General features: G+C 41.4%; 2 protein-coding genes and 2 long non-coding RNA genes across 5 annotated transcripts; 2 read left to right on the forward strand and 2 right to left on the reverse strand.

Annotated features, from left to right (window-relative positions):
- The first annotated feature begins 2,788 nt into the window (after positions 1–2,788).
- On the forward strand, positions 2,789–7,870 carry LOC135338813 (uncharacterized). Of its 2 annotated transcripts, XR_010395780.1 has the most exons (7): positions 2,789–2,887; positions 3,255–3,404; positions 5,612–5,996; positions 6,219–6,304; positions 6,876–7,002; positions 7,402–7,470; positions 7,658–7,870. It is a non-coding gene; the product is annotated as an uncharacterized LOC135338813 (long non-coding RNA). The 2 variants fall into 2 exon arrangements; XR_010395781.1 differs by lacking the exon at positions 5,612–5,996.
- Positions 7,871–8,572: 702 nt separating this feature from the next.
- LOC135338807 (protein NLRC5-like) lies at positions 8,573–12,717 on the reverse strand. The gene is made up of 3 exons (XM_064534885.1): positions 11,925–12,717; positions 11,476–11,814; positions 8,573–11,310 (listed from the first exon to the last, which is right to left on the reverse strand). The coding sequence occupies exon 3, from the start codon at positions 10,258–10,260 to the stop codon at positions 8,800–8,802; it is 1,461 nt and encodes a 486-aa protein (XP_064390955.1). The 5' UTR covers positions 10,261–11,310; positions 11,476–11,814; positions 11,925–12,717; the 3' UTR covers positions 8,573–8,799.
- Positions 12,718–17,435: 4,718 nt separating this feature from the next.
- Positions 17,436–18,424, forward strand: LOC135338814 (uncharacterized). Its single transcript, XR_010395782.1, has 3 exons — positions 17,436–17,561; positions 17,931–18,036; positions 18,150–18,424. It is a non-coding gene; the product is annotated as an uncharacterized LOC135338814 (long non-coding RNA).
- A 31-nt stretch (positions 18,425–18,455) lies between these two features.
- Positions 18,456–22,561, reverse strand: LOC135338806 (NACHT, LRR and PYD domains-containing protein 3-like). The gene is made up of 3 exons (XM_064534884.1): positions 22,408–22,561; positions 20,997–21,335; positions 18,456–20,840 (listed from the first exon to the last, which is right to left on the reverse strand). Exons 1-3 carry the CDS (start codon positions 22,430–22,432, stop codon positions 18,505–18,507), a joined length of 2,700 nt encoding a protein of 899 aa, XP_064390954.1. The 5' UTR covers positions 22,433–22,561; the 3' UTR covers positions 18,456–18,504.
- Positions 22,562–22,598: the final 37 nt, after the last annotated feature.

A 22,598-nucleotide genomic window follows, 5' to 3' on the forward strand; every position in this document is an offset into this window, starting at 1 on the left:
ATACATCAAATGAAGGCATTTGGGTAATAATTGATGGCAACGAGGGATCCATTCGTTTGGGAGAACTTTCCTCCAATTTTACTTGACGGTGTGAAGTGTAAAATGTGCCCACCATATCTCTGAAGAAGCATTCCACATCTCACATCTTCAGTTGTGGAAGCTCTTGAATGCTTGATATCTCCTCAGTGCAAGTGAGAGAGATCTTTATAGCAGTTCACTCCACCGTACCTGTGTACCCATGGTTAGGCTCTTGAATCAGCCGCCCTTCTCAAGGTCTCTCCCCCCTTAGCCTCGAATCCAGGCCGATTAAAATACGTATTTTAATCGGCCTGGTCTCGAGGCTACTCCCCCCTAGGTAGGAAGGGCGGCTAATTTATGAGACTGGCATGCAATTAACACAACGGCAACAGGCAATGATTAGCAAAGGTTAAGTGCTTCGCGCCTCCTCTGGTGTTTTCCAGTGGGTTGAAATCGATGCTAGGGTGTGGCTATATTTACCTTATTTTAGGACGTGACATTTAAGCAGAGTTGAGTTTTCACTCTCCGATTGCCATGTATTAAGTGTGCCCCTCTGGAGAATTATTGTTTTGCTTTGGTCCAAATAATTCAGTATAGGAAACAGAAGTTGCAATTTCTGCCATTATGATTCTACATGGAGGTCAGAGTTTACAATGGCTGCTGCTTCAGGCAGCACAGCTTTTACTGTACTTTTATGACTCTTGTAGGTTAATAAATCAATAGCGCTATAAATCAGTGCTAACTCATAAATTGGTTAAGTTGTCTGAGGAGCCGATTTCCCTCTCCCAAGATATTTACCAGCTCATTGAGATCGGGGAGAGTAAGTCACTATCACTTGTGCACCTTTGTGAACCTGTCTGTCTAATGTGATCACCCTGTAGCCAGGTTAATGGCCCAGTCTCCATATAGGGTTGGTTCATGCAACCTGTGTTAGCATGTCACCTCTTTATTACAGCCACTGTTAGTATGCCCTAGTGTGACCTCTCAGCCTTAGCCTTGTGTGTACATGTACATGCACGCTGCCTGCATGTGCACCTGATGTGCTGGTAATGTGTATAATCTCTTCTGCTCAGAGAACCAGACATTTGGATCTCTACCAATGCCAATATAAGCACAGCTCCAGATCACACACAATATTCAAGCTGACCATTGAAAGCAGGGTTAGAGATGAGGAACTCAGTGATGGCACTATCAGGGTGGCCTCTCTGGTGTGTGGGTTGGGCAAGTGTGTGCGTATACAGCTGTGAGTAAATTCTTGACTGATTGACGTCTGCACTGCTCCCAGGGTACATGCATGTATAATGAATATACAGGTTGGTTGTTCTGTTGAAGTAAACTTTATGACCACTTTGAGCAGCTATAATTATAAGCACTGCAATTAATAATTATGTCCCTGGTAATCTGCTCTTTCAGTGTCTACTAACAGGGCCGTAAGAACCAGGGGGGCTGGGGGGGGGCAACTGCCCCCCCACTCTGAAAACCTGGGGCGCAGAGCCCCCCTGGTTTTCAGAGTGAAATGGGGTGGGGCACTCCTCTGCAGAGTCCAGCAGATCACAGTCCTGATATTATATTTAGTGCCTTTTAATCTAACCACACTGGTTAAATGCATGTGCATGGTTTGTTGTAGCCTCGAGACCAGGCCGATTAAAATACGTATTTTAATCGGCCTGGATTCGAGGCTAGATTTGTTGCAACAACACTGTACAGTAACTAAAGTAAGTTAATCCACATGCAGCTGAAATTTATATTTATATAGCTAGAACTCACTATGGCACAATATTCATTCTTTTTCCTCTTCAGTATACCTCAGCCTGCCCATGATGAAGAAAGTATAGGACCTTCTTCTTACGAAGCTCGATGAATCCCCAGCATCTATTCTATACTTTATATACACAAGTTTTGCTAACTGACTTTGAAGCAGTTGCTCGTGACTTTGCTTCCACGTCGAATAAACTATTTTGCTATAGCTCTCACATGCAGATTATTTCATTTATGTATCTTTCTCCTGTTATCTCTGAGAACATACAAAATGTAAAAAGTTTGCCTCCGGCGGGGCGGGAGGGGAAATTTCCCCCTCCCGGACCCACCCCATGCGTCGCAAGGAGAGGGTCTATTCCTTTTTTCTGCCCCCCCTCACCTAAAAAATCTTCTTATGGCCCTGACTAATTAATAATTTATATTGGAGCTATTTTCTCTTCTGTCACTTGCAGTTGCACCTCGAGGGGTAGCTCAGAGTTCGGACCAACAGCTGTGATGAGTCAAGCGCTACCAAAGGTGAGCTCAATCAGTTTCAGAGTACAGTCAATCGTTGTAACCAAGTGATGTCTGGTGTTTTATTGGTGAGCATTTTTAGTTAGTTATGTGGTACGAATAAAATTATAGTACATGTATTTCGTGCTTGTGCACAGTTCAATTCCAAATGCTTTACAATTCTCATTCTCCTCACAGCAGCTGTTCAGATGGAGGACCGTGTGTCCGAGTCTTCTCTCACGTGACACTGCATCCCACCAGCCCTTGTCTGAAGCCCCTCCCCCACAACCTCCTCTCTCGCTTTTGCCCCACTCAAATCCTCAACCAAGTCCGTATCTTTTGCTCCAAGATCATGTGACGAGTCCTTCAAAGTGCACTCCTACCAAGTTCATGAAGTTCCTCAATGAGCAGGAGGTGAGAGGAGGAATGTTTATACTCAAATATCAGATTTTACTTTAATGACCCTTTACCTGTCAATTGGATCAATTGAATGTTGTTTGGGAGTAGATCTTTACCAAATGCATATTATGTTTCATACCTCCTAGATTGGCAGTGAGAAGAAGTCTACTCCTCTAGACAGTATCAGAGGGCCTCCCTCGTTCCTATACCACCCACAGAGGTGAGAGATACACATGTGCAGTGTTTAGTGGCCTTAAATAGATCTACTATTTGCTAGGCATTACTTTTTTGCTAGTGAGCTGCATTTCAGAGCATTTAGCAATTGATCATGTATCTGATGGTGTACTGTGTGATTGCAGCTGTATGTACATGTACGCTACTATCTCTTTATAATAGTTATTGCAACAACCCTGATAGCAGATGCCTATTTAATACTAACTACAGTCCAACCTTAAGCTCTCAAAGTGGGAGAATACTGTTAAATTTCATTGCTTGCCAGATGTTCTGTAGTTGACTGTACATACACGTCACTATTGTATGTCGAGTATTCTCCACCTGGCAGCAACTTATTGATGTTCCCCTATCAGGTTGAGGAGAAAAGTGAAACCATTCGATGTCTAGAGGATGACCTGCTGAGGGAGTTGGAGGAGAAGCTGCTCGAGAGGTCTCAAATCATGGACCTGGGTGTCGTGGCTGAGCTGGAGTGAGAATTGGAACTGGCCAACAGCAAGGCAGATGTGAGTTTAGTATATTTGTATATGTATATAATTATGTATACATTCGGTGAACACTGTATAATTTATGCATGTACCTGCAGTAACTACTGTACAGCTGTTTGCATATGCTAAATCATTCACTACATTACCACAAAACCACCATACAATGTTGCTATGCAAACAAATAGTATAAATACATGTACATGCATGTAGTATAGTAATGATGGCTTCTAGAACTAGACTATGGAAACTAATACAAAAATAGCAGAGGAGGTTGGCCACGCGTCATCAATCATGTGACATTCCTAAGGTCTCTGCTCACGTTACCATAGATACCGAATAAATGTAGTTATGGATACTCTTGCTTTGCTGACTTGTAACACCGGACTAGCTGTGTCTGTTGTCTGGCTGGACCAAGATTAGCTAGACTATAGGGTAGAGTATAGTTCAGCGGTGCTGTATGTAGCTTGCATTGTACTGGCTGGCAAGAATCTAGTAAACACTGTATGCACTGATAACTCGCCGGAATAGAGGGGATCGCTGGGGATCTGGTTGGTGAATACTTTATATTCAAAGTAGCCAGAGAGATACATAAATGTGACAGGGCCTAGGAAAACAACCCTTATGGAGCAAACTAATAATGTTCAGTATGCTACAAAGTAAAATATTTAGAGCTATTTTAGAATTTTGGTTTTCTTTCATAAGAAGTAACTTCAATATCTCCTCTAACTTAAAAAAAAATTTTTTTATTTGAAATTTTTTTTGTATAGCCGTTACAAGGCAGCCATTGAATTTTTTCATGCTGTTCTTGTATGCGGATAGAACTTAGAACATTACTTTCTCAAAACGGTAGGTCAATACTGTCCCCCTTTCACCCGAAAATATTTTGGGGTAGGAAGGTGTAAAGTGAGTGATATTGTAATCAATTTGAAGCTTAAGCACTGCTTTATTATGCCTCGAGGCGTAGCCGCACGAGGGATACGGTAAAGCTGACTGTGTGTGTGTCTGTGTGTCTGTGTGTCTGTGTGTCTGTTCCAGCTGTAACTGCTCAACGGTTGCAATGCGACGAAAACTAACAGCTTCTATAGGCTTCTAGCCACGTTCTCTTGGATTTTGATTCGTGGATTAGCAAACTAAAGCTTCTTTCTCGAGTTATGGCTAGTTTGACTCACATTGAAGGCTGTTGCAGTCTCTTCAGAATCTTTCATAGCATCATCTGTCCGCACAAACTTTCTATTCAACATATGAGTTAGCCTTGCACTAAAGCGCTAGCTTTTTGTTAGCTACAAGACTCAGAAAATACCTGTTAAAACAGCTAGCTAGCAGTAGCCATTTGTGAAATTGATCTCTTTGGACACACCCTTTAATTATTCCTATGGATGTAATGCGCATGCGCGCTCATTCCCCAGATCCAGATCCTCCTGGCAGAATCATATTTTTCTTGAGGGCCTGGTAAGCCACAAAACACTACTATAGATAACAATATGTATGTACACAAGTCTTTTCTTCTTAAATATTATAATTATACACTGCATGAACTACAGATCCAATTTTCTTCTTTCTTGACGTCCTGATATTAAAGCCACATAATACAACAATAGATGCATGTAATAAGTCTTTTCTTCTCAGTGACTTTATATAGATAAGCTAACTTTATGAAATAATTATGCACTTCCGCTTATAATTAATTGAAAACAAAATCTTCTTCTTTGTTGCTTCCTAGATCCTTGAGGTCCTGGTATAACAGCCACAAAACACAACAATGATACCATAATTATACAATTGCAAGTCAGTTTTAGACAGATTATTTTATACACTTTTCCTCTTCTATACTTTCTCTTCTATACTTTTGAACGAAAGCAAATCATGGCGAGAGGCATTAGCACAGCGCCAGCTTGAACACTAGTTTAATTAAGCAATAAAATACAATTAATTAGTTTGCTCCATAAGGGTTGTTTTCCTAGGCCCTGTCACAAATGTTGCCTTCAGTCTCCAATGATCGTGCAACACCAGCTAGAAGTTTACATAGAAAATCCTTGTTAATTTCTGCGCCAGCTCAGCAAAAAAAGTGGTGCACGTGATCGTGTCCAACCTCCTCTGCAAAATAAGGTCAAACAGAACAATTTTTCAACAGAATAGGCATGAGCTTGCCCCCCCCCCCAAAAAAAAGAACCTACATTGTAAATGTATGTATATAGTCAGTCAAATCGTTACAAACATTAATATAGGTGTGGCTTAGTGGTTAGAGCGAACCAGGGAGGATTTGATGTGTCTATCAACACCTTGTGCTGAGACTACTTGCATGCTGAACGAAAAATTGTTATGCTAAGGAACCTGCAGATGGCTGACTCGCTCACTGTGGTATATCAGTTTGACCAACAATTCCAAACATATTTCACATTTCTCGTATAAGCAGCAGGCTTAAACTATCTTTTGTGATATGTCAGTGTTTGATGTCCTTTGCAGTACTTCGTACTAACGGTTTCTTCAGCCTTCACACTGCTTTCCATACATTCAGTGGACAGTTAGTAGCTACATGTATATCATATCTGCTGGTATATGCAAGCTAGTCCCAGCCCATTCTCCACTTCAGATCCTCACCATAATTTGTATGTAAGTTTCCATATATACCACCAAGAGTAGATCGTGAGAGCAGTTACTATAATATTGATACCACCTTATAGCGGAGAATTTTCGAGGGTCTCGCAGATTAGCCATTTTTGTAGCTCGCAACATTGTATGGTATTTTGCAGCTGTACCACTACCACAGACGGTTGCATTACCTGTGTGTGTGTGTAGTGTACATGACCATCATGCAATCTATTACCCATGCAGTCTGCTGTGCAGCTAGGAGAGACGTGTGATGGAGGAAGAGCTCAAGAAGGCACTATGTAGACATATTCGAGTGCTACAAACAACAGGTGATAAAAGTGGTACAGTATACCTTTACAGATTATGGCATACAATGTGCATCTATGTACATTACTGGACTAGACTGTTAACCATAATTATTTTGCTGGTGAAAAACGCTTGCGATTATGCTGAATCAGCAGACATTTTTATTCAATTAGTAACTTTCCATGGCCGGTTATTGAACAGTTCTCTAAGTATTGTTTATCATATTTTCCTGCTCCTTTAGTTGAGGCTGAGTAATGAACTCATACGCCTTCAAAAAGTGCAGTTAAGAAATGTGATTATTGGAACTGAAGTTGTGGTCAAATAGTTGAAAGTATGTACTCACTGCACGAAGGAATGGGTGTTTCTAGTATACATTATATATACCACATTACTGCTGGTGAAAAACCTTTGTACGAGCAGAAAACATGACCCTTTGCGATCTAACTATTGCGTTCTGGCAAGGATCGTGTGTATTTCATTTAGTCTTTGCGATTTCATTGTTGCGACCATCGAAAAGTTTGCGTATGTTTGATGCTTGTAGTAATGCAGTAGAACTTATATACACTCAATGTACCCCCCCCCCCCCATGCACAGAGAGTTCTTCCTGCGAGTGGACCCCCCAGACAGAAAGCTGGATATCGACGAGTACTCTGACGTGACCCAGACCATGCTCACCAAACTACATCAGTCAGTGTCCATGGAGATATGCTCCACCCACTCTGTGAGTCTCCACCTACGTACTGGAGAGCAGTTAATAGCATGCTTGTGTTGTGCGCTTAGAGCTTTAATATGGATTGTCAATGTAAATAGAATTTGTGCTTTCAATTCCTAGTCCATTTGGGTACATTGGTGTGTCACGGTATTGATGCTAAGAGCTTTGTATTTCTCTTGTCATCGAATACTACTGGGAATCCCTACTAGAATCAAACATCTATGATTATCCATCAACATGTCCCAATAATTGCTCTGGCACGTACTTTTGTCCACGTTTTGACTGAAGCTCAGACTCTACTACTATAATCTAGACTTAAACAATTAAAGTGTGAGGCTATTTTGCCCCAATCTTACCTGTTAACGTTACGCCCTATAATAATGTGAACATTATTTTTTACTCGTCCAGGTTCAGGTTCGAAAATGTTGTGTTTGAGATCACATCAGGCAGATAGAGAAGGTGGAGCTGGTCCTCCAGGTGAGGGTGTGTGTGTGTGCGTACAGGTATAATTAGGTATGTAAAGTGTTTAAAGTTCACTGCCTTGTGTCAGGTATAGTGTTGGTATGCTTGTACGGTGTATGTAAGTACATGTATTTACAAATACATGCATTCTTTGTCTTATAGCAGTTAAAGTGTTTCACTTCCCTCTCTTCTCCCCACACAGGACCTCCTTCAGCTGCAATACGAGGGCCTAGCAATCATGAAGATGTTTCAGAGGGTCAAATTGAACGTTAATCTGCTCATTTTCCTTATGAACAAAAATCGCTAAGCGTTATATTGTATTTCCTGTATTCATGACAATTTTATGTACGTGCAGTGCATGTCTCTCTGTGACACTGTTTAGAAAGCGAAACCATCATTATTGCTGTGCTATTGACCATTTCTAACTTGATTTTAGGTAGTGGTTAAGTAATGTGCCTATTTCTGTCTTCTGTGCACTAACCGTTCTCAAAGCATTTAAATTGTCATTGAATAACGTAGTACAAAAGTAAATCATGCATGGTTGAGATTAAATAATAGTTAGACTATAACTATATACATGATTTATACCTTGTAAACGGGTACGAATTTGTAATTAACGCTAAATTAAGTACGCGCTGCTAATAATAAAACGCAATTAAAAAAGTATGAATCTCATTCAAAAAAAAATTTTTTTTCTTTTTTCTTTTTTCTGATGTACTTTTGTATAATGTAATGCATGTACTTTTGAGAGTATGCTAAGCAAGCTAGTCCGCCAAAATTAGTACCCTAAAAACAGAAAAATCTAAAAACGCTAAAATTACTACCCGTCTATATTATATTAATAGTAGTAACATTAAGGTACTGGGTAGAAGCCCAAAGCCAAAGGGCTGGTTGTAGTATTCTGAACGTATAGTGAGAGTTCTACTAGCCCTGAGGACTTCTAAATCATGTGGAAACTTCCTAAACAGTGTCTAAGCATTTTAGATCATAGCAACCATGAGTATCTAGCCAATCAGTATACCTAATCTTTGCTAATGATTTTCTAAGTGAAGTACGTAATTTTCTAAGTAAGTACATGATTTTCTAAGTTGGATAGAACACTTCCTTTAGCCAATCAGATTGCGGTATTTATGTAAACATGATAATTATAATCAACAATAATTATTATTATAATTATTATTGTATTCACTGAAAATGTACATACAGTATTGCTGTTGTGCTATCCCGGCATTATAACAACCTTTAATTTGTTTTAGGTAATGGTTGTGTAATATGCCAACATAGAATTTAAATTGTCATTGAATAATTATGGCAGAATAAAATCAAGTAAAATCATGGTCGATATCAGATTGCCACGTAAATCTCAGGCAGTTCATTTCTCTTTCTCTCTTTGTTAGCGTCCCTGAATACTATCTCGATACAGGATCTTAGGTGATAAGGTATCCACAATCGTGTCAGTTCAGGGCAGTGGGTGGTTAGATGTCTGGCAAGTGTCTTCATTCCATCTTCTGTTATTGAGTCATTACCTTCAATGTACAGTGTTTTAATCTTGTTAATCAGTCCAGTTGATAGCTCCTCGATACTCTGATCAGTCAGATTACAGCGACTCAAGTTCAATGTTTTCAGAGTCTTATTGACTGCAAGTCCAGCAGCAATGTGACGATAGCTAGTCACTGTGTTATAAGACAAATAAAGAAATTCGAGGGCACTCAGAAGTTGATAGAGGGCAGCTCCATTGTCCTCTGATATTGTTAGTGAACAATTGGTCAGGTGCAGTCTCTTTAATGATGTGTTAGTTGACAAGGCCTCACAGATATACCTCAGTTCAGTGTTACCAATAATATTGTGTGACAAATAAAGGTCTTTAAGAGTAGTGTTTGTGCTCAGTAGTCGAGGGAGTGCTCCGTGATTGTTGAGAGATAGTGAGCAGTTGGAGAGATTGAGATACTTCAATGATTTATTAGTTGACAAGGCCTCACAGAGTGTGCTAAGCCCACTATTGCCAATGGCATTATAAGACAAAGATATTGAACTAGTGTTCTTGATCACCTCAGCGATGTGGTGTATCCCATCTTCATGAATATCATTATAATGAAGATTAAGACTAATCTCGAAGGGACACTTGGAAAGTCCTCGGGCCAGAAATTTACAGCCTTGGTCACCAATACAGCAATTTTCGAGGCTAAGTGTGAATCCATTACTGGTGTTGGAACAAACTGATGCGAAATATCCAACAGAGAGGCAGTCAATAGGATTCATTGTAGTGAAATTAAGATCTAGATCATGATTAAGAAGTGTGGCCATAAACACACAAAGTGATGAGTCTTCAGCTTCGTACAAACAATTGATGAGGGACAACAAGAGAGGTTTTGGCTTAACATAAATATCATTATCATTTATCTTATTCTCACTTTTGACAACCTTTCTGACCAGATCAAAAACAGATGTTGGAACTGGACACAAGAATCGAGGTAGCTTGCTGAGGATTGGTCTTCTAGTTCTCAGTTTGGTGACACCAGCATAAAACTGGAAGACTGCGCTGAATCGAGGATTACCAAACAGCTTCTGGAATACAGAAATTTGTCTCTGGGAAGACATGAGAGAGATGTGGATTGCTGCTAGTAACTCTTGGATAGACAGGTGGAGAAAGCAGTAGTAAACCAGATGACCATCGCTAATGATACTGGGAACAGTTTGTAATAATCCAACTTTTGAAATCTCCTTCGCAATGCGAAGATCGGCCAAATCATTGTCAGTAAATGTCACTTTGTCTTTTTCAATCCCATAATATGCAAGTTGACACATTTGTACGGACGGTGTTTTGATTTCTGAGGGCAGTGAGTCTGGAAATGTGATGTCTCCCACTGAAGTGGTTTTCCCCAACCTATCCTGGAGGTATCTCTTGAGAGTGCTCTGGACAACAGATGTGAATATCCCGTGGTTGGATGTTGGGAGTGAGTGGTTATCAGAAAGGAAGCAATTAACGACAATGGACGCATTGAGGGGGAGGTAGCAGCTACCTTCTATACCACTGGGTTCTCTCGAATTCTTTCTAGTAGAGTCTGCACAGCTTGTGAGTCACCTTTCAAACACTCAGTGAAATACTGTTCTAGTTTTTGTGGAGTGAACCCCAACACCTCCACCCTGGACGAGACTAGTGGGTGGAGCTCAGCCGAGGATGACGGTCGAGATGTTACAATCAAGGCGGATTCGTGTAGCGGACTTTCTCGTGACATATCTGGTCGGATTAGTTTGTTGATGATGGAGTCTCTAGGGAGGTCAGAAGGAAGCTCGTCCCATCCGTCTAGCACCCACAGTACACCTTTGCCATACAGTGATTTTTTTACTGCCTCTGTCTCATTAACCACGGCCGTATCAATGCAGGGAAGTATGTCAGCAATTTTCTTTGCTTCTCTAACGAGGGATCTCTCAGTCTCACGAGGATTGCAATATCGAATTCTTGGAACAGTTTTCCTTTTGCCCACTCCTGACAGATGTGTAGAGCAAGGGTGCTTTTGCCAGAGCCTGGAGCTCCTTCAATCAACACAAAGTTTCGTCTATTTCTAATCTCTGAGAAAATATTTATCAAGTTAACTGGAGTCTTTTGAAGTAAAATATCGTCGATTTTTCCTGTGATTGATAGTCTAAAAAATTCATCATTGATTTTTCCTCTCTGAATTTCCTCCTTCTGAATCATGGCCAGCTTGAAGACTTTGTTTGTTGGGATGGGAGGCCATTGTGTGGCTGATGTGGATACTTGTGTTCTGTAGCGACTTTGTAGGTAGTCCCTGTACAAGGACAGCTTGTGGTTCAGCAGGACCCTCTCTCGGGAGGGGGGACACGAGGTGGTGGAGTCTGGGGAAACAAAACAATAGGTGAGTACCATTCCTGGTGATATAGTATTATCTCAATAATTGTACGTGAAGCAATAAAATAAGTTAACTGTCCCTTATTTGGTTGCAATCACTCCCACAACGTATGGTACCACAATGACCACACTCTCACATATGGCAGACTCACATTTGTCAGACAAGTACTTGCACACTCGAACAGCAACGTCTCCATTGAGCAGAGAGAGTATGATGAGTAGCAGAGCTTGGAAGGTGGCTTGTAGTTGGTTCTTGTTCTGCCAGTATTCTAGGGCAAGTTTCATTCCGGCTTGAGTGCGGTTTAGACGTGTTTTAGCCTTCACTTCGCTTACGTCAGTTTTCTGTCCAGGTGATAGCTCCAGCTTTTCAAGATAATCATCAGTGTTATCGAAACATGCTGCTAACTCAGGTAGATCTGGTTCCTTTATTGCTGTATTGAGCTGCTCATCAGTCAGTTTCATTTCTGTCTTCAGATCGTCAATTGTGAGCTCTGAAAATAGATAAGCAAGCACACAAGGTTAGCAATCACCAATGAGGGTTTTAAGATGCTTTAGCAATCATTGGGTTTATCCTTTATAGTAAACATGACACTTTTTATACCTTGGTTCTGCTCTTTAGTGGCCATTCCAGCAAATAAATCTGTGCCTTGCAGCTCTCTGAGTCTGAAAATCTAAATTAAATTGGGTGTTGACTTGCAAAGAAAAGTGGGTGTATCTCAGATGCCAAATAGAGATAAGCTTACGCCCACTTTTCTTTGCATTTACCACACCCACCAAAGACTGTGTTGAAAATGTCAGCAGGAGTCTTTTCTATCCTCTCTTCCCAGGGGCGTAGCTACCATTGTTTCCTGGTTGCCCAGAAACCCCCCCAGGAGCTGCTGAGAAAATTGGGCAGGGCTCCCCAATAATTGAAATCAAGCAGCCCTGCCCATCTTTTCATGCACGTGGCTGCAAATCATGTAGCACCGTGAATCGTTTCACTTTGGCTAGCTTTGTCTCAGCTAGCTAGCTAGCTACCTCAAACAAAGAAGACCAAGACCTAAGTTCTAGTATCAATCCTGCATGCTCCAGTATTCTCAGACTCACAACTTTATTCGATATTCAGGAAGGACAAGTTTAGAACAATCTCAGCCACATGAAACCTCTCAGGTAAATGTAATGGTGCTCAGCTAGACTAGCAATACACAATTGACACCTGCCTTTTAGAATGTCTATAGCTAGCTAGACTAGCTAGACAGTCTAGCTAGCTTCTCACAAACATGTAAAAAAAGTCATTACAAACAATGAGCAGTAGGTGTAACCAGAGTAGGTGTGCCCCAATCAAGAAAGTGTGGCACCGGAAGTGGGCGTGGCTAAAATTTCCCGGCGCTACCGCGCTGGTTTTTCAAAGGAAACCCTAGCCTCGGTCCCAGGCCGATTTTTTTTTAATAGAACGAAGTTGAAAAATACGGCCTGGTATTGATTGTATCTGGGCGTGGCAGGAACCGGAAACTAAAGCAGAGATTCTTCACACTTTGTTTCCTGTCATATTTCACCGTATAAGTTTAATACCGTAATTTAGCTCCGTGTATGCTCTGAAGTAACTGAAATCTAGCCATAGATTATCTAGCTAGCTAGCTACTGCAAGTTTAAGTTGTTCAGATTAACGTATACATTGTCTGCTTCACAAGAAGGCCCCACTCTCATTGCAAAACAGGCCCAGCTCTTGTCAGAAGGAAGAAACGTCTTTGCCATGGTTTTCAACATGATATGGCAAGTCTCTTGCTTTCACTCACTGCCCTTTGTGATGGACTACAAACTAGTAGGTAGGACCAACACTGCCGGCCCATGTAGATAGGTGTGTTGTTCTTGCAAATCTCTCTGCTTCTTGTTTTTTGGTTCCTAACCACGCCCAGATACACGCCCAGATACAATCAACACCAGGCCTAGTTGTCGGCCTAGCTAGAAACAACTCGGGCTGGAATCGAGGCTAAGGAAACCCCTGTGTCAAAAGTCTGGCTACGCCCCTGCTTCCCCCCCCCCCCCCCCCTGAGAAAAGGTTTGGCCGGCATACTAATTTGTCACCTGGGTAAGAATGCAGAATAGATCTACTCAGTTTATGGTAGACTACATGATAAAGAATGGATGTTCAACCATAAATGCACTTTGATTTTCACATACCCGTACCCCACAGACTAAAGTATTACAGCATTCTCGGGCTGGAAGATGGTGAGTTAATTTATTAGCCATAGATTATTGTCTGGTTAATCTGTTGGTGCCTTGTAAGCATAGATCATGTTCTCTGTTCCTTTGCACAGTTTGAGGCTGAGAATGCTGCCCTGTCTGAAATGAACCCGACGTATTCAAGTTTTCAAGTAAGATTACCATAAGACCTTTAATTAAAACAAAACTTTTTTTAAATATTTACTAAGCCAGAGGTCGCTTCTTTTGGAGGTTGAAAAATTGTGTTAAAAACCTGATGTCGTATCTAATTATGGATAGCTCTACTCAGTCTATACTTGCCTCGATTTCTAGCCGCTTAAAAACGGGGAGTTAGAATCTGTATCTTAATCAATGCTAGGGTGTGTGCCTACATTAGTTTACCTCCATTTAATACGCGACATTAAAAAATAACTGTCAACGCAGCTGTCGCTACTTTTAGAAATTTACCTAACCTCGAAGGTGTCCTCTCTGGTGAGTGGGTTGGGCAAGTGTGTGCCTACAGCTGTGGACATGTAATTATTCTTAGCCAATTCTTGAGAGGCCACTAATAGCAAGAGTATAATAAGAGAGAGAGAGAGTATCCAACGTAGCATAACATGCATTTGGAAAGTAGCGTAACTTCCTGCTTTGTAACTAACTGATCAATCCTAGTTCCTGGAGCCCTCAGGACAACAAAACTCATTGTCATTAATTAATGATGTGTTTCAGACAGGGTGTCACGTTACTTTCCGAATATATCTGATGCAAGATAGCGATGCATTCAAACTCTCTCTTTTACTATGAGCTCTTGACTGATTGTACTGCTCCCAGGGTTCATGTATAAAGATGTTTAGGATCAAGTATGTATGGTCGACTTTAACTGAGCACTCTTGTATTAGCCATAGTTATAAGCACTGCAATAATTATGTCCTTAGACAAAGAACTTGCATGTCTGTTTTTGAGGTACCGTATATCTTCTAATTTATCGCCTCGGACACTTCTGACACTTTTCTGGGCAATTTTCGTTGTTCTAATACAACGGATACTCTGGTGCTTTAATATTACATTTGTCCGGACAATACCTTGAAAAGTTGAGTTACATTCATAGCCGGCCAGTAATACTTCGAGTGCTGGTTAGATAGCTTTGAGTAACTAGTTTTAGATAGCTAGTGCAACTATTCAGTCGCACACTGTTCTATTAAACTTAGCTAGCTCGCATGCAGCTGCTTGCTTGTTTTAATTGTTTCCAGACACTTCGCATGCTCTATATATGTTAAAAAATCTGTTCCAATTATACGCAGACAATTTACAGAATAATTACCTTTTGTTCTAATAAATTATAACATATACGGTACTTGTATCTAGTAATCTGCTTATTCATTGTCTAACTAATGTATAAGTTATTGCATGAAACTCTTTTCTCAACTTAAATCTTCTGTCATTTGCAGTTGCACCTCGAGGGGAAGCTCAGAGTTCTGGAGAATTGGACCAACAGGCTGTAGCGCTGAGCTCAATCACTTTTAGGAGTACAATCAATATGTCTTTGAGCAGTATTGGTCTCCAGAGTTGAGAGAGCTGATATCATCACACTATATAGGGAAAGGTAAAGTTGTTTCTTATATAGTTTTGATCTAGTTGGTAGAAGATTCAGAAGACCTAACACCGTGTAGGCTTTAGCTGATAGTAAGCCTCTCCCATTTTCATATTCGATTGCACATAAAGCCCAAGATCTTTGTTTATCAGAGAGTACCTGCATTTCATGTGACTCATCAATAGCAACTGAATGCCATGGCCTATACCATTGATGCTCACAACAAAAGCCCCTTGCTGGTACATTGCTAAGATGGTGGTGGGCATTTCAAGCAAATCAGCAATATGGGCGTGAGATTATTCTCTGATACGTTTGATGGTCAAACGCTGTGAAAATAGATTTTCTTTATGCATGATCCAGCAAGTGTGCATGTGGAGGGTTGGGCAGGTTGTCTAGAGGAGCAGAAGTTCATTTAGATTCGTTAAAGTGTTGTACACCAAGTGGTGTGTGGTGTTTTATTGGTGAGCATTTTTAGTTAGTTACATGTATGTGGTACGAATAAAATAGTACATGTATTTCATGCTTGTGCACAGTTCAATTCCAGTGCTTTACAATTCTCATTCTCCTCACAGCAGCTGTCCAGACGGAGGACCATGTGTCAGAGTCTTCTCTCACGTGACACTGCGTCCCACCAGCCCTGGTCTGAGGCCCCTCCCCCATAACCTCCTCTCTTACTTTAGCCCCACTCAAATCCTCAACCAAGTCCGTATCTTTTGCTCCAAGATCATGTAACGAGTCCTTCAAAGTGCACTTCACTCGTACTAGATTCATGAAGTTCCTGAATGAGCAGGAGGTGAGAGGAGGAATGTTTGTGCTCAAATACCAGATTTTACTTTAATGACCCTTTACCTGTCAATGTGGATCAATTGCAATGTTGTTTGGGAGTAGATCTTTACCAAATGCATAATAATTATGTTTTCATACCTCCTAGATTGGCACAGTGAGTACCGAGCAGCCGCATTTCATGGTGAGTTTTTGCAGTAACGTCCAGCAGCAATCCGTGCTAAACCAAATGGTCGGTATATCGAGGTGGCCGTACTTTAGAGAGCCAGAATAGCGAGAGTCTACTGTACCTTTATTATAACTACTGTACCACTACCACGATACTGTGATGGTTGTATCTGTATACCTGTGTGTGTACATGACCACCATGCAATCTATTACCCAGTCTGCTGTGCAAGAGAGACTTGTGATGGAGGAAGAGCTCAAGAAGGCACTGGATCGCTGTAAGGAGTTGGAGCAGAGCAGTGTGCCTGCAGTGGACGGGGTGGACATATTCGAGTGCTACAAAGTAACGGGAGAAGGAAGAGTACTTGAAACAGGTGATAAAGTGGTACAGCACCGTACGTATAGCGTCCTGGGTATAGTTTCCGTGGGCAAGCTAAACCTTAACGAATATTTATCACTCACGAAAACGTAAGCATGGTTGACCGGAACGCATGCAATGCAGTGAAGCAAAGGCAATTTTTACACACAAAATCACTGCTGCACCATGCCTACGTTTTTGTCTCGGATTTTTCATCCCACGAAAATGACCTGCTATTACAGTATGTACTGATTAAGGCTTAGGCAAAATACACAATACATGATGCCGATTGTGTCTAGAGACTATTGCCCGTTTTTTTTCCCATATAAAGGTTGCATTTCTGGTACTGTATCAGTTAGTCAGGGTTTCATCTAGTGGGGGGGGTGGTTCTTCCCCCCCATGTTGTAGAATAATGACATCATCACATTAGTACTACATGTCACCACATTAGTTAACTAAAGGTAGATATCTCTACTGTGATGCGTTAGGTTAAGCATGGTGTAATCAATTTAAAAATAAAAAAGTGGGCATAGCCAAACATTTTGTGACGCGCTTACGCACTCTCAAATCTCCCCCCCCTAGATGAAACCCTGTTAGTGTATTAGAGAGTACAAGAATGATTTGTCAGAACAATCTCATGTACCTCTTTGGTAAACATACACTAACTGTGTTGTACTGACTTTCATTGAATCACACTGTATCACACGTCACTCCCCTTGCAGCTGTACAATGAAGTACATAGCTGCGATAAAATCCTTCGATGTTGTGGATAGGCAATCAGCTGTCTACTGACCAGGTGTGTGTGGGCGGGGGGGTAGAATGGATTGTGCGCTCAATAAGTGATAATCCTTATTAGTTGCTTAAAACCTGATACACAATTTCAGTCAATCAATTTTTCCATGCCCCACAGAGACGTAACTTATAGCTGTGCTCCATTTACCTCGGCTGGAAAAAATGTGAGTCAATTAGTGACTTTCTATGACATTTATTCCCGGAACTGAATCATAATATGACTCTCACTGTTCCCCCCCACAGAGGGTTCTTCCTGCGAGCATCGACAGTGGACTCCCCGGACAGATAGCTGGGTATCGACGCATACTCTGACGTGATGAAACCAATCATCTGCATTAGTGTCCATGGAGATATGCCCCACCCACTCTGTGAGTCTCCACCTAGGTACTGGAGAGTGCATAGCAGATACTAATATACTTGTGTTTGTGTGCTTAGATCTTTAATACGGGCTGTCTATATACTAAATAGAATATAATTATGCTTTCAATTCCTGCGTACATTGGTGTGTCACGGTATTGATGTTAAGAGCTTCGTATGTCTCTCATCATTGATGTACTATTCTGGGAATCCCTCTACTATGATCAAACAACATGATAATCATCGACATGTGCTGTTAATATTATTGCTCTTGTACGTACTTTGTCCAGCTTCTACTACTAATCTATTTCAGAGTGAGGCTATTGACTTATTTTATGCCTCTATGTGTAACGTTAAGCGCTATGTTAACACTCCCCCAGGTTCAGAAATGTTGTGTTTAAGATCACGTCAGTGGATGTGAGCAAGTTTGAGGTGTCTGGTCGTTTCCTGGGCAGGTAGATAGAGAAGGTGGAGCTGGTCTTCCAGGTGAGGGGAGCAATAAAGGGAGTACTAATATAATTTTGTGTTATGTAGAATACATGCATTCTTTGTCTTATACCAGTTGAAGTGTTTCACTGCCCTCTCTTCTCCCCACACAGGACCTCCTTCAGCTGCAATACAAGGGCCTGGCAATCATGAAGATGTTTGGAAGGGCCAAAGTGAACGTTAATCTGCTCATCTTCCTCATAAACAATAATCGTCAGAGCGTTAAATTGGATTTTTCATTAGCATAATATATTCATTGACAATTCACAGCAGTGCATTTGAGCATTGAATTATTTATATCATCTGCATGTACTATTGACACGTTGATTAACGACCTAATGTTCTAACATATACTATTATAGTACTTCGCTACTTTTCTCTAAATAATTAATATAAATGCAGCAATTTTCAAAAAATAATTTAAAATCATGGTCGACCATTGAATGCTTTTAGTAGTAACAAACAACATTAGAATCCACGCACAACAATCTCAGGTAGTCTATTTCTCTTCCTCTCTTTGTTAGCGTCCCTGAATACTGTCTTGATACAGGATCTTAGGTGGACGGGTATCCACAATAGTGTCAGTTCAGAGCAGTGGGTGGTTAGATGTCTGGCAAGCGTCTTCATTCCATCTTCTGTTATTGAGGCATTACTCCATATGTGCAGTGTTTCAATCTTGTTGATCAGTCCAGTTGATAGCTCCTCGATACTCTGATCAGTCAGTTTACAGGGACCCAAGTTCAATTTTTTCAGAGTCTTATTGACTGCAAGTCCAGCAGCAATGTGACGACAGCTAGTTACTGTGTTTTCAGACAAATTAAGATATTCGAGAGAATTGTTTGTATTCAGAAGTTGATAAAGGGCAGCTCCATTGTCGTTTGATATTGTTAGTGAGCAATTGCGCAGGTTCAGTGTCTTTAATGATGTGTTAGTTGACAAGGCCTCACAGAGTGTGCGAAGTCCACTGTTACCAATGGCATTATAAGACAAAACCAATTCTGATATTGAACTAGTGTTCTCGATAATCTCAGCGATGTGTATCCCTTCTGTAGGTATATCATTATTAGAGTTGGGACACTTGGAGAGTCCTCGGGCCAGAAATTTGCAGCCTTGGTCACCAATAGAGCAATTGCTGAGGCTAAGTGTGAATCTATTACTGGTGTTGGAACAAACTGATGCGAAATATCCAACAGAGAGGCAGTCAATAGGATTCATTGTAGTGTGATCAAGATCTAGATTGTGATTAAGAAGATTAGCCACAAACACACACAGTGACGAGTCTTCAGCTTCGTACAAACAATTGATGAGGGACAACAAAAGGGGCTTCGGCTCACCATACTTCTTCTCTTTCTCAGTTTTGACAATCTTTCTGACCAGATCAAAAACAGTGGCTGGAACTGGACATAACAATCGAGGTAGCAAGCTGAGGATTGGTCTACTAGTTTTCAGTTTGGTGATACCAGCATAAAACTGGAAGACTGCACTGAATCGAGGATTCCCGAAGAGCTTCTGGAATACAGAAATTTGTTGCTTGGGAGACATGAGAGAGATGTGGATTGCTGCTAGCAGCTCTTGAATAGACAAGTGGAGAAAGCAGTAGTAAACCAAATGACCATCGCTAATGATACTGGGAACAGTTTGTAATAATCCAACTTTTGAAATGTCCTTCGTAATGCGAAGAGCGGCCAAATCACCATCAGTAAATGTCGCTTTATTTTGTTCAATCCCATGATATGCAAGTTGACACATTTGTACAGTCTCTGTTCTGATTTCCGAGGGCAGTGAGTCTGGGGATGTGATGTCTCCCACTGGAATGGTGTTCCTCAACTTCTCCTGGAGGTATCTCTTGAGAGAGCTCTGGACCACTGATGTGAATATTTCGTGGTTGGATGTGGGGAGTGAGTGGTTATCAGAAAGGAAGCAATTAACGATGATGGAAGCATTGAGGGGGAGGTAGCAGCTACCTTCTACCGCTGGGTTCTCTCGAATTCTCTCCAGTAGAGTCTGCACAGCTTGTGAGTCACCTTCCAGACACTCGGTAAAGTACTGTTCTAGTTCATGTGGATTGAACCCCAACACCTCCACCCTGGACGAGACTAGTGGGTGGAGCTCAGCTGAAGATGACGGTCGAGATGTTACAATCAGGGTGGATTTGTGAAGCGGACGTTCTTGTGACATGTCTGGTCGAATTAGTTTGTTGATGATTGAGTCTCTAGGGAGGTCAGAAGGAAGTTCGTCCCATCCGTCCAGCACCCACAGTACACCTTTGCCATACAATGACATACATGTAATTGCAGTCTCTGTTTCATTAGCCATCGCTTTGTTTGTGCAGGGAAGTATGTCAGCAATTGTCTTTGCTTCTCTAACGAGGGGATCTCTCAGTCTCACGAGGATTGCAATATCGAACTCTTGGAACAGTTTCCCCTTTGCCCACTCCTGACAGATGTGTAGAGCAAGGGTGCTCTTACCAGAGCCGGGAGCTCCTTCAATCAGCACAAAGTGTCTTCTATCTCCAATCTCAGAGAAAATGTTAGTCAAGTTAACCGGAGTTTTTTTAAGTAAAATATCGTCAATTTTTCCTGTGATTGTTAGTTTAACAAATTCATCGTCGATTCTTCCTCTCTGTATTTTCTCCTTCTGAATCATGGCCAGTTTAAAGACTTTGTTTGTTGAGACGGGAGGCCATTGTGTGGCTGATGTGGATACTTGTGTTTTGTAGCAACTTTGTAGGTAGTCCCTGTACGAGGACAGCTTGTGGTTCAGCAGGACCCTCTCTCGGGAGGGGGGACACGAGGTGGTGGAGTCTGGGGAAAAAAACAATAGGTGAGTACCATTCCTAGTGATCTTAATACAGAATAGGTGTAATAATAGCAATTAAGTTGAAGAGTCCCTTATTTGGTTGCAATCACTCCCACACCGTATGGTACCACAATGACCACACTCTCACATGACAGACTCACATTTGTCAGACAAGTACTTGCACACTTGAACAGCAACGTCTCCTTTAAGCAGGGAGAGTATGATGAGTAGCAGAGCTTGGAAGGTGGCTTGTAGTTGGTTCTTGTTCTGCCAGTATTCTAGGGCAAGTTTCATTCCGGCTTGAGTGCGGTTTAGACGTGTTTTAGCCTTCACTTCGCTTACGTCAGTTTTCTGTCCAGGTGACAGCTCCAGCTTTTCAAGATAGTCATCAGTGTTATCGAAACATGCTGCTAACTCAGGTAAATCTGGTTCCTTTATTGCTGTATTGAGCTGCTCATCAGTCAGTTTCAATTCTGTCTTCAGATCATCAATTGTGAGCTCTGAGGGAATTCACCATTAAAAATAGTAATAATTTTGTAGCAGTGAGTCAGTGGACTCTAATATCTGTCTATGCACGTCATATCAATAGTTGTTATACTACCAAAGGTGAAAGTGGTGTAGAACCATAGATGATATAGATATAGATCTAGTGCTGATGTCAGTATAGTAGAACCTAGCCTCGATCCCAGGCCGATCCGTCTCCAATTGAACGCTAGGTCGCCTACTAGGCCTGGTATTGATTGTATTTGGGCGTGATCTGGGCGTGGTTTTTTAATAAATTGACTCTGGTACAACAAAAAATGAATCCTCCAACAGTGGTCTTCAACAACAGCCTCTGGGGCAGTATACAGCAGGAAATACTTCCCAGAAGACACTTCTTTGGCAGTGGCAACCAAATTTTTGTCGATTCCTTTATTGCTACTGAGCTACTGAGGATGGCAGCAGAAACACCTCTATTGTTTAGACTCCTGCTTGGACAATTATGAGTCTCATGACGAGAGATACAAGGGGAGAGACAATTAACAAGAACAACACTTTTGTCAACAGGAGGAGCCTTGGTCCTACCTAGCTTGTAGTCCATTAAAAAGGGTAGCAACTGATATAGCAGAGAGACTTGCCATACCCCGTTGGGAACCAGATAAACACGTCCCTTCCCTCAAACAGGAGCTTGAGAGCCTGGGCCTGTTCTGCCATGAGAGTGAGGCCATCTTGCTTCAAACAAACAACGCGTTGCATGCCATAGCTAGCTAGCTATAAATTGAGAACATGACACGGAGCTACATTACTGTAAGTTTTACGGGAGTAAAATGCCTCTACGTACACCTTTAGTATTACAGAAAAAAACAGGAAACAAAATGTGAAGAATCTCTGCTTTAGTTTCCGGTTCCTGCCACGCCCAGATACAATCAATACCAGGCCGTATTTTTCAACTTCGTTCTATTAAAAAAAATCGGCCTGGGACCGAGGCTAAGTAGAACCAAGATCTAGATCCCGAGCGAGCTAGATATAGGGCATGTGTCATGTGTAATTGTGTGTACTAATCTAACTGAATCATTCAAGGACTTAGATTACCTTGATTTTGCTCTTTAGCGGCCATTCCAACATGTACATCTAGTTTGTTTACTTGCCAGAGTTTGTTTACTTGCTTGGCTAGTTCCCTGCAGTGGACCACTCCCTTTAGTTGTGAGAGGGTGTGGTTGTTTAATAATTATTTCACATGCATCTGGCCAGCTCTACTGTAAAACCTCTGCTCTCACGTTAAG

This window comes from Halichondria panicea, chromosome 7, assembly GCF_963675165.1.
Source record: "Halichondria panicea chromosome 7, odHalPani1.1, whole genome shotgun sequence".
NCBI classification, from domain to species: Eukaryota; Metazoa; Porifera; class Demospongiae; order Suberitida; family Halichondriidae; genus Halichondria; species Halichondria panicea.

What these genes read in the sequence shown, in the direction of transcription:
- LOC135338807 (XM_064534885.1), bottom strand. Translation starts at nt 10,260, where the DNA reads ATGTGTCAACTTGCATATTATGGGATTGAAAAAGACAAAGTGACATTT.
- LOC135338806 (XM_064534884.1), bottom strand. Translation starts at nt 22,432, where the DNA reads ATGGCCGCTAAAGAGCAAAATCAAG. An exon ending in CGCTAAAGAGCAAAATCAAG is followed by an intron (nt 21,336 to 22,407) that starts GTAATCTAAGTC and finishes GAATTCCCTCAG; the next exon opens with AGCTCACAATTGATGATCTG. An exon ending in CAAGTACTTGTCTGACAAAT is followed by an intron (nt 20,841 to 20,996) that starts GTGAGTCTGTCA and finishes TTTTTTCCCCAG; the next exon opens with ACTCCACCACCTCGTGTCCC.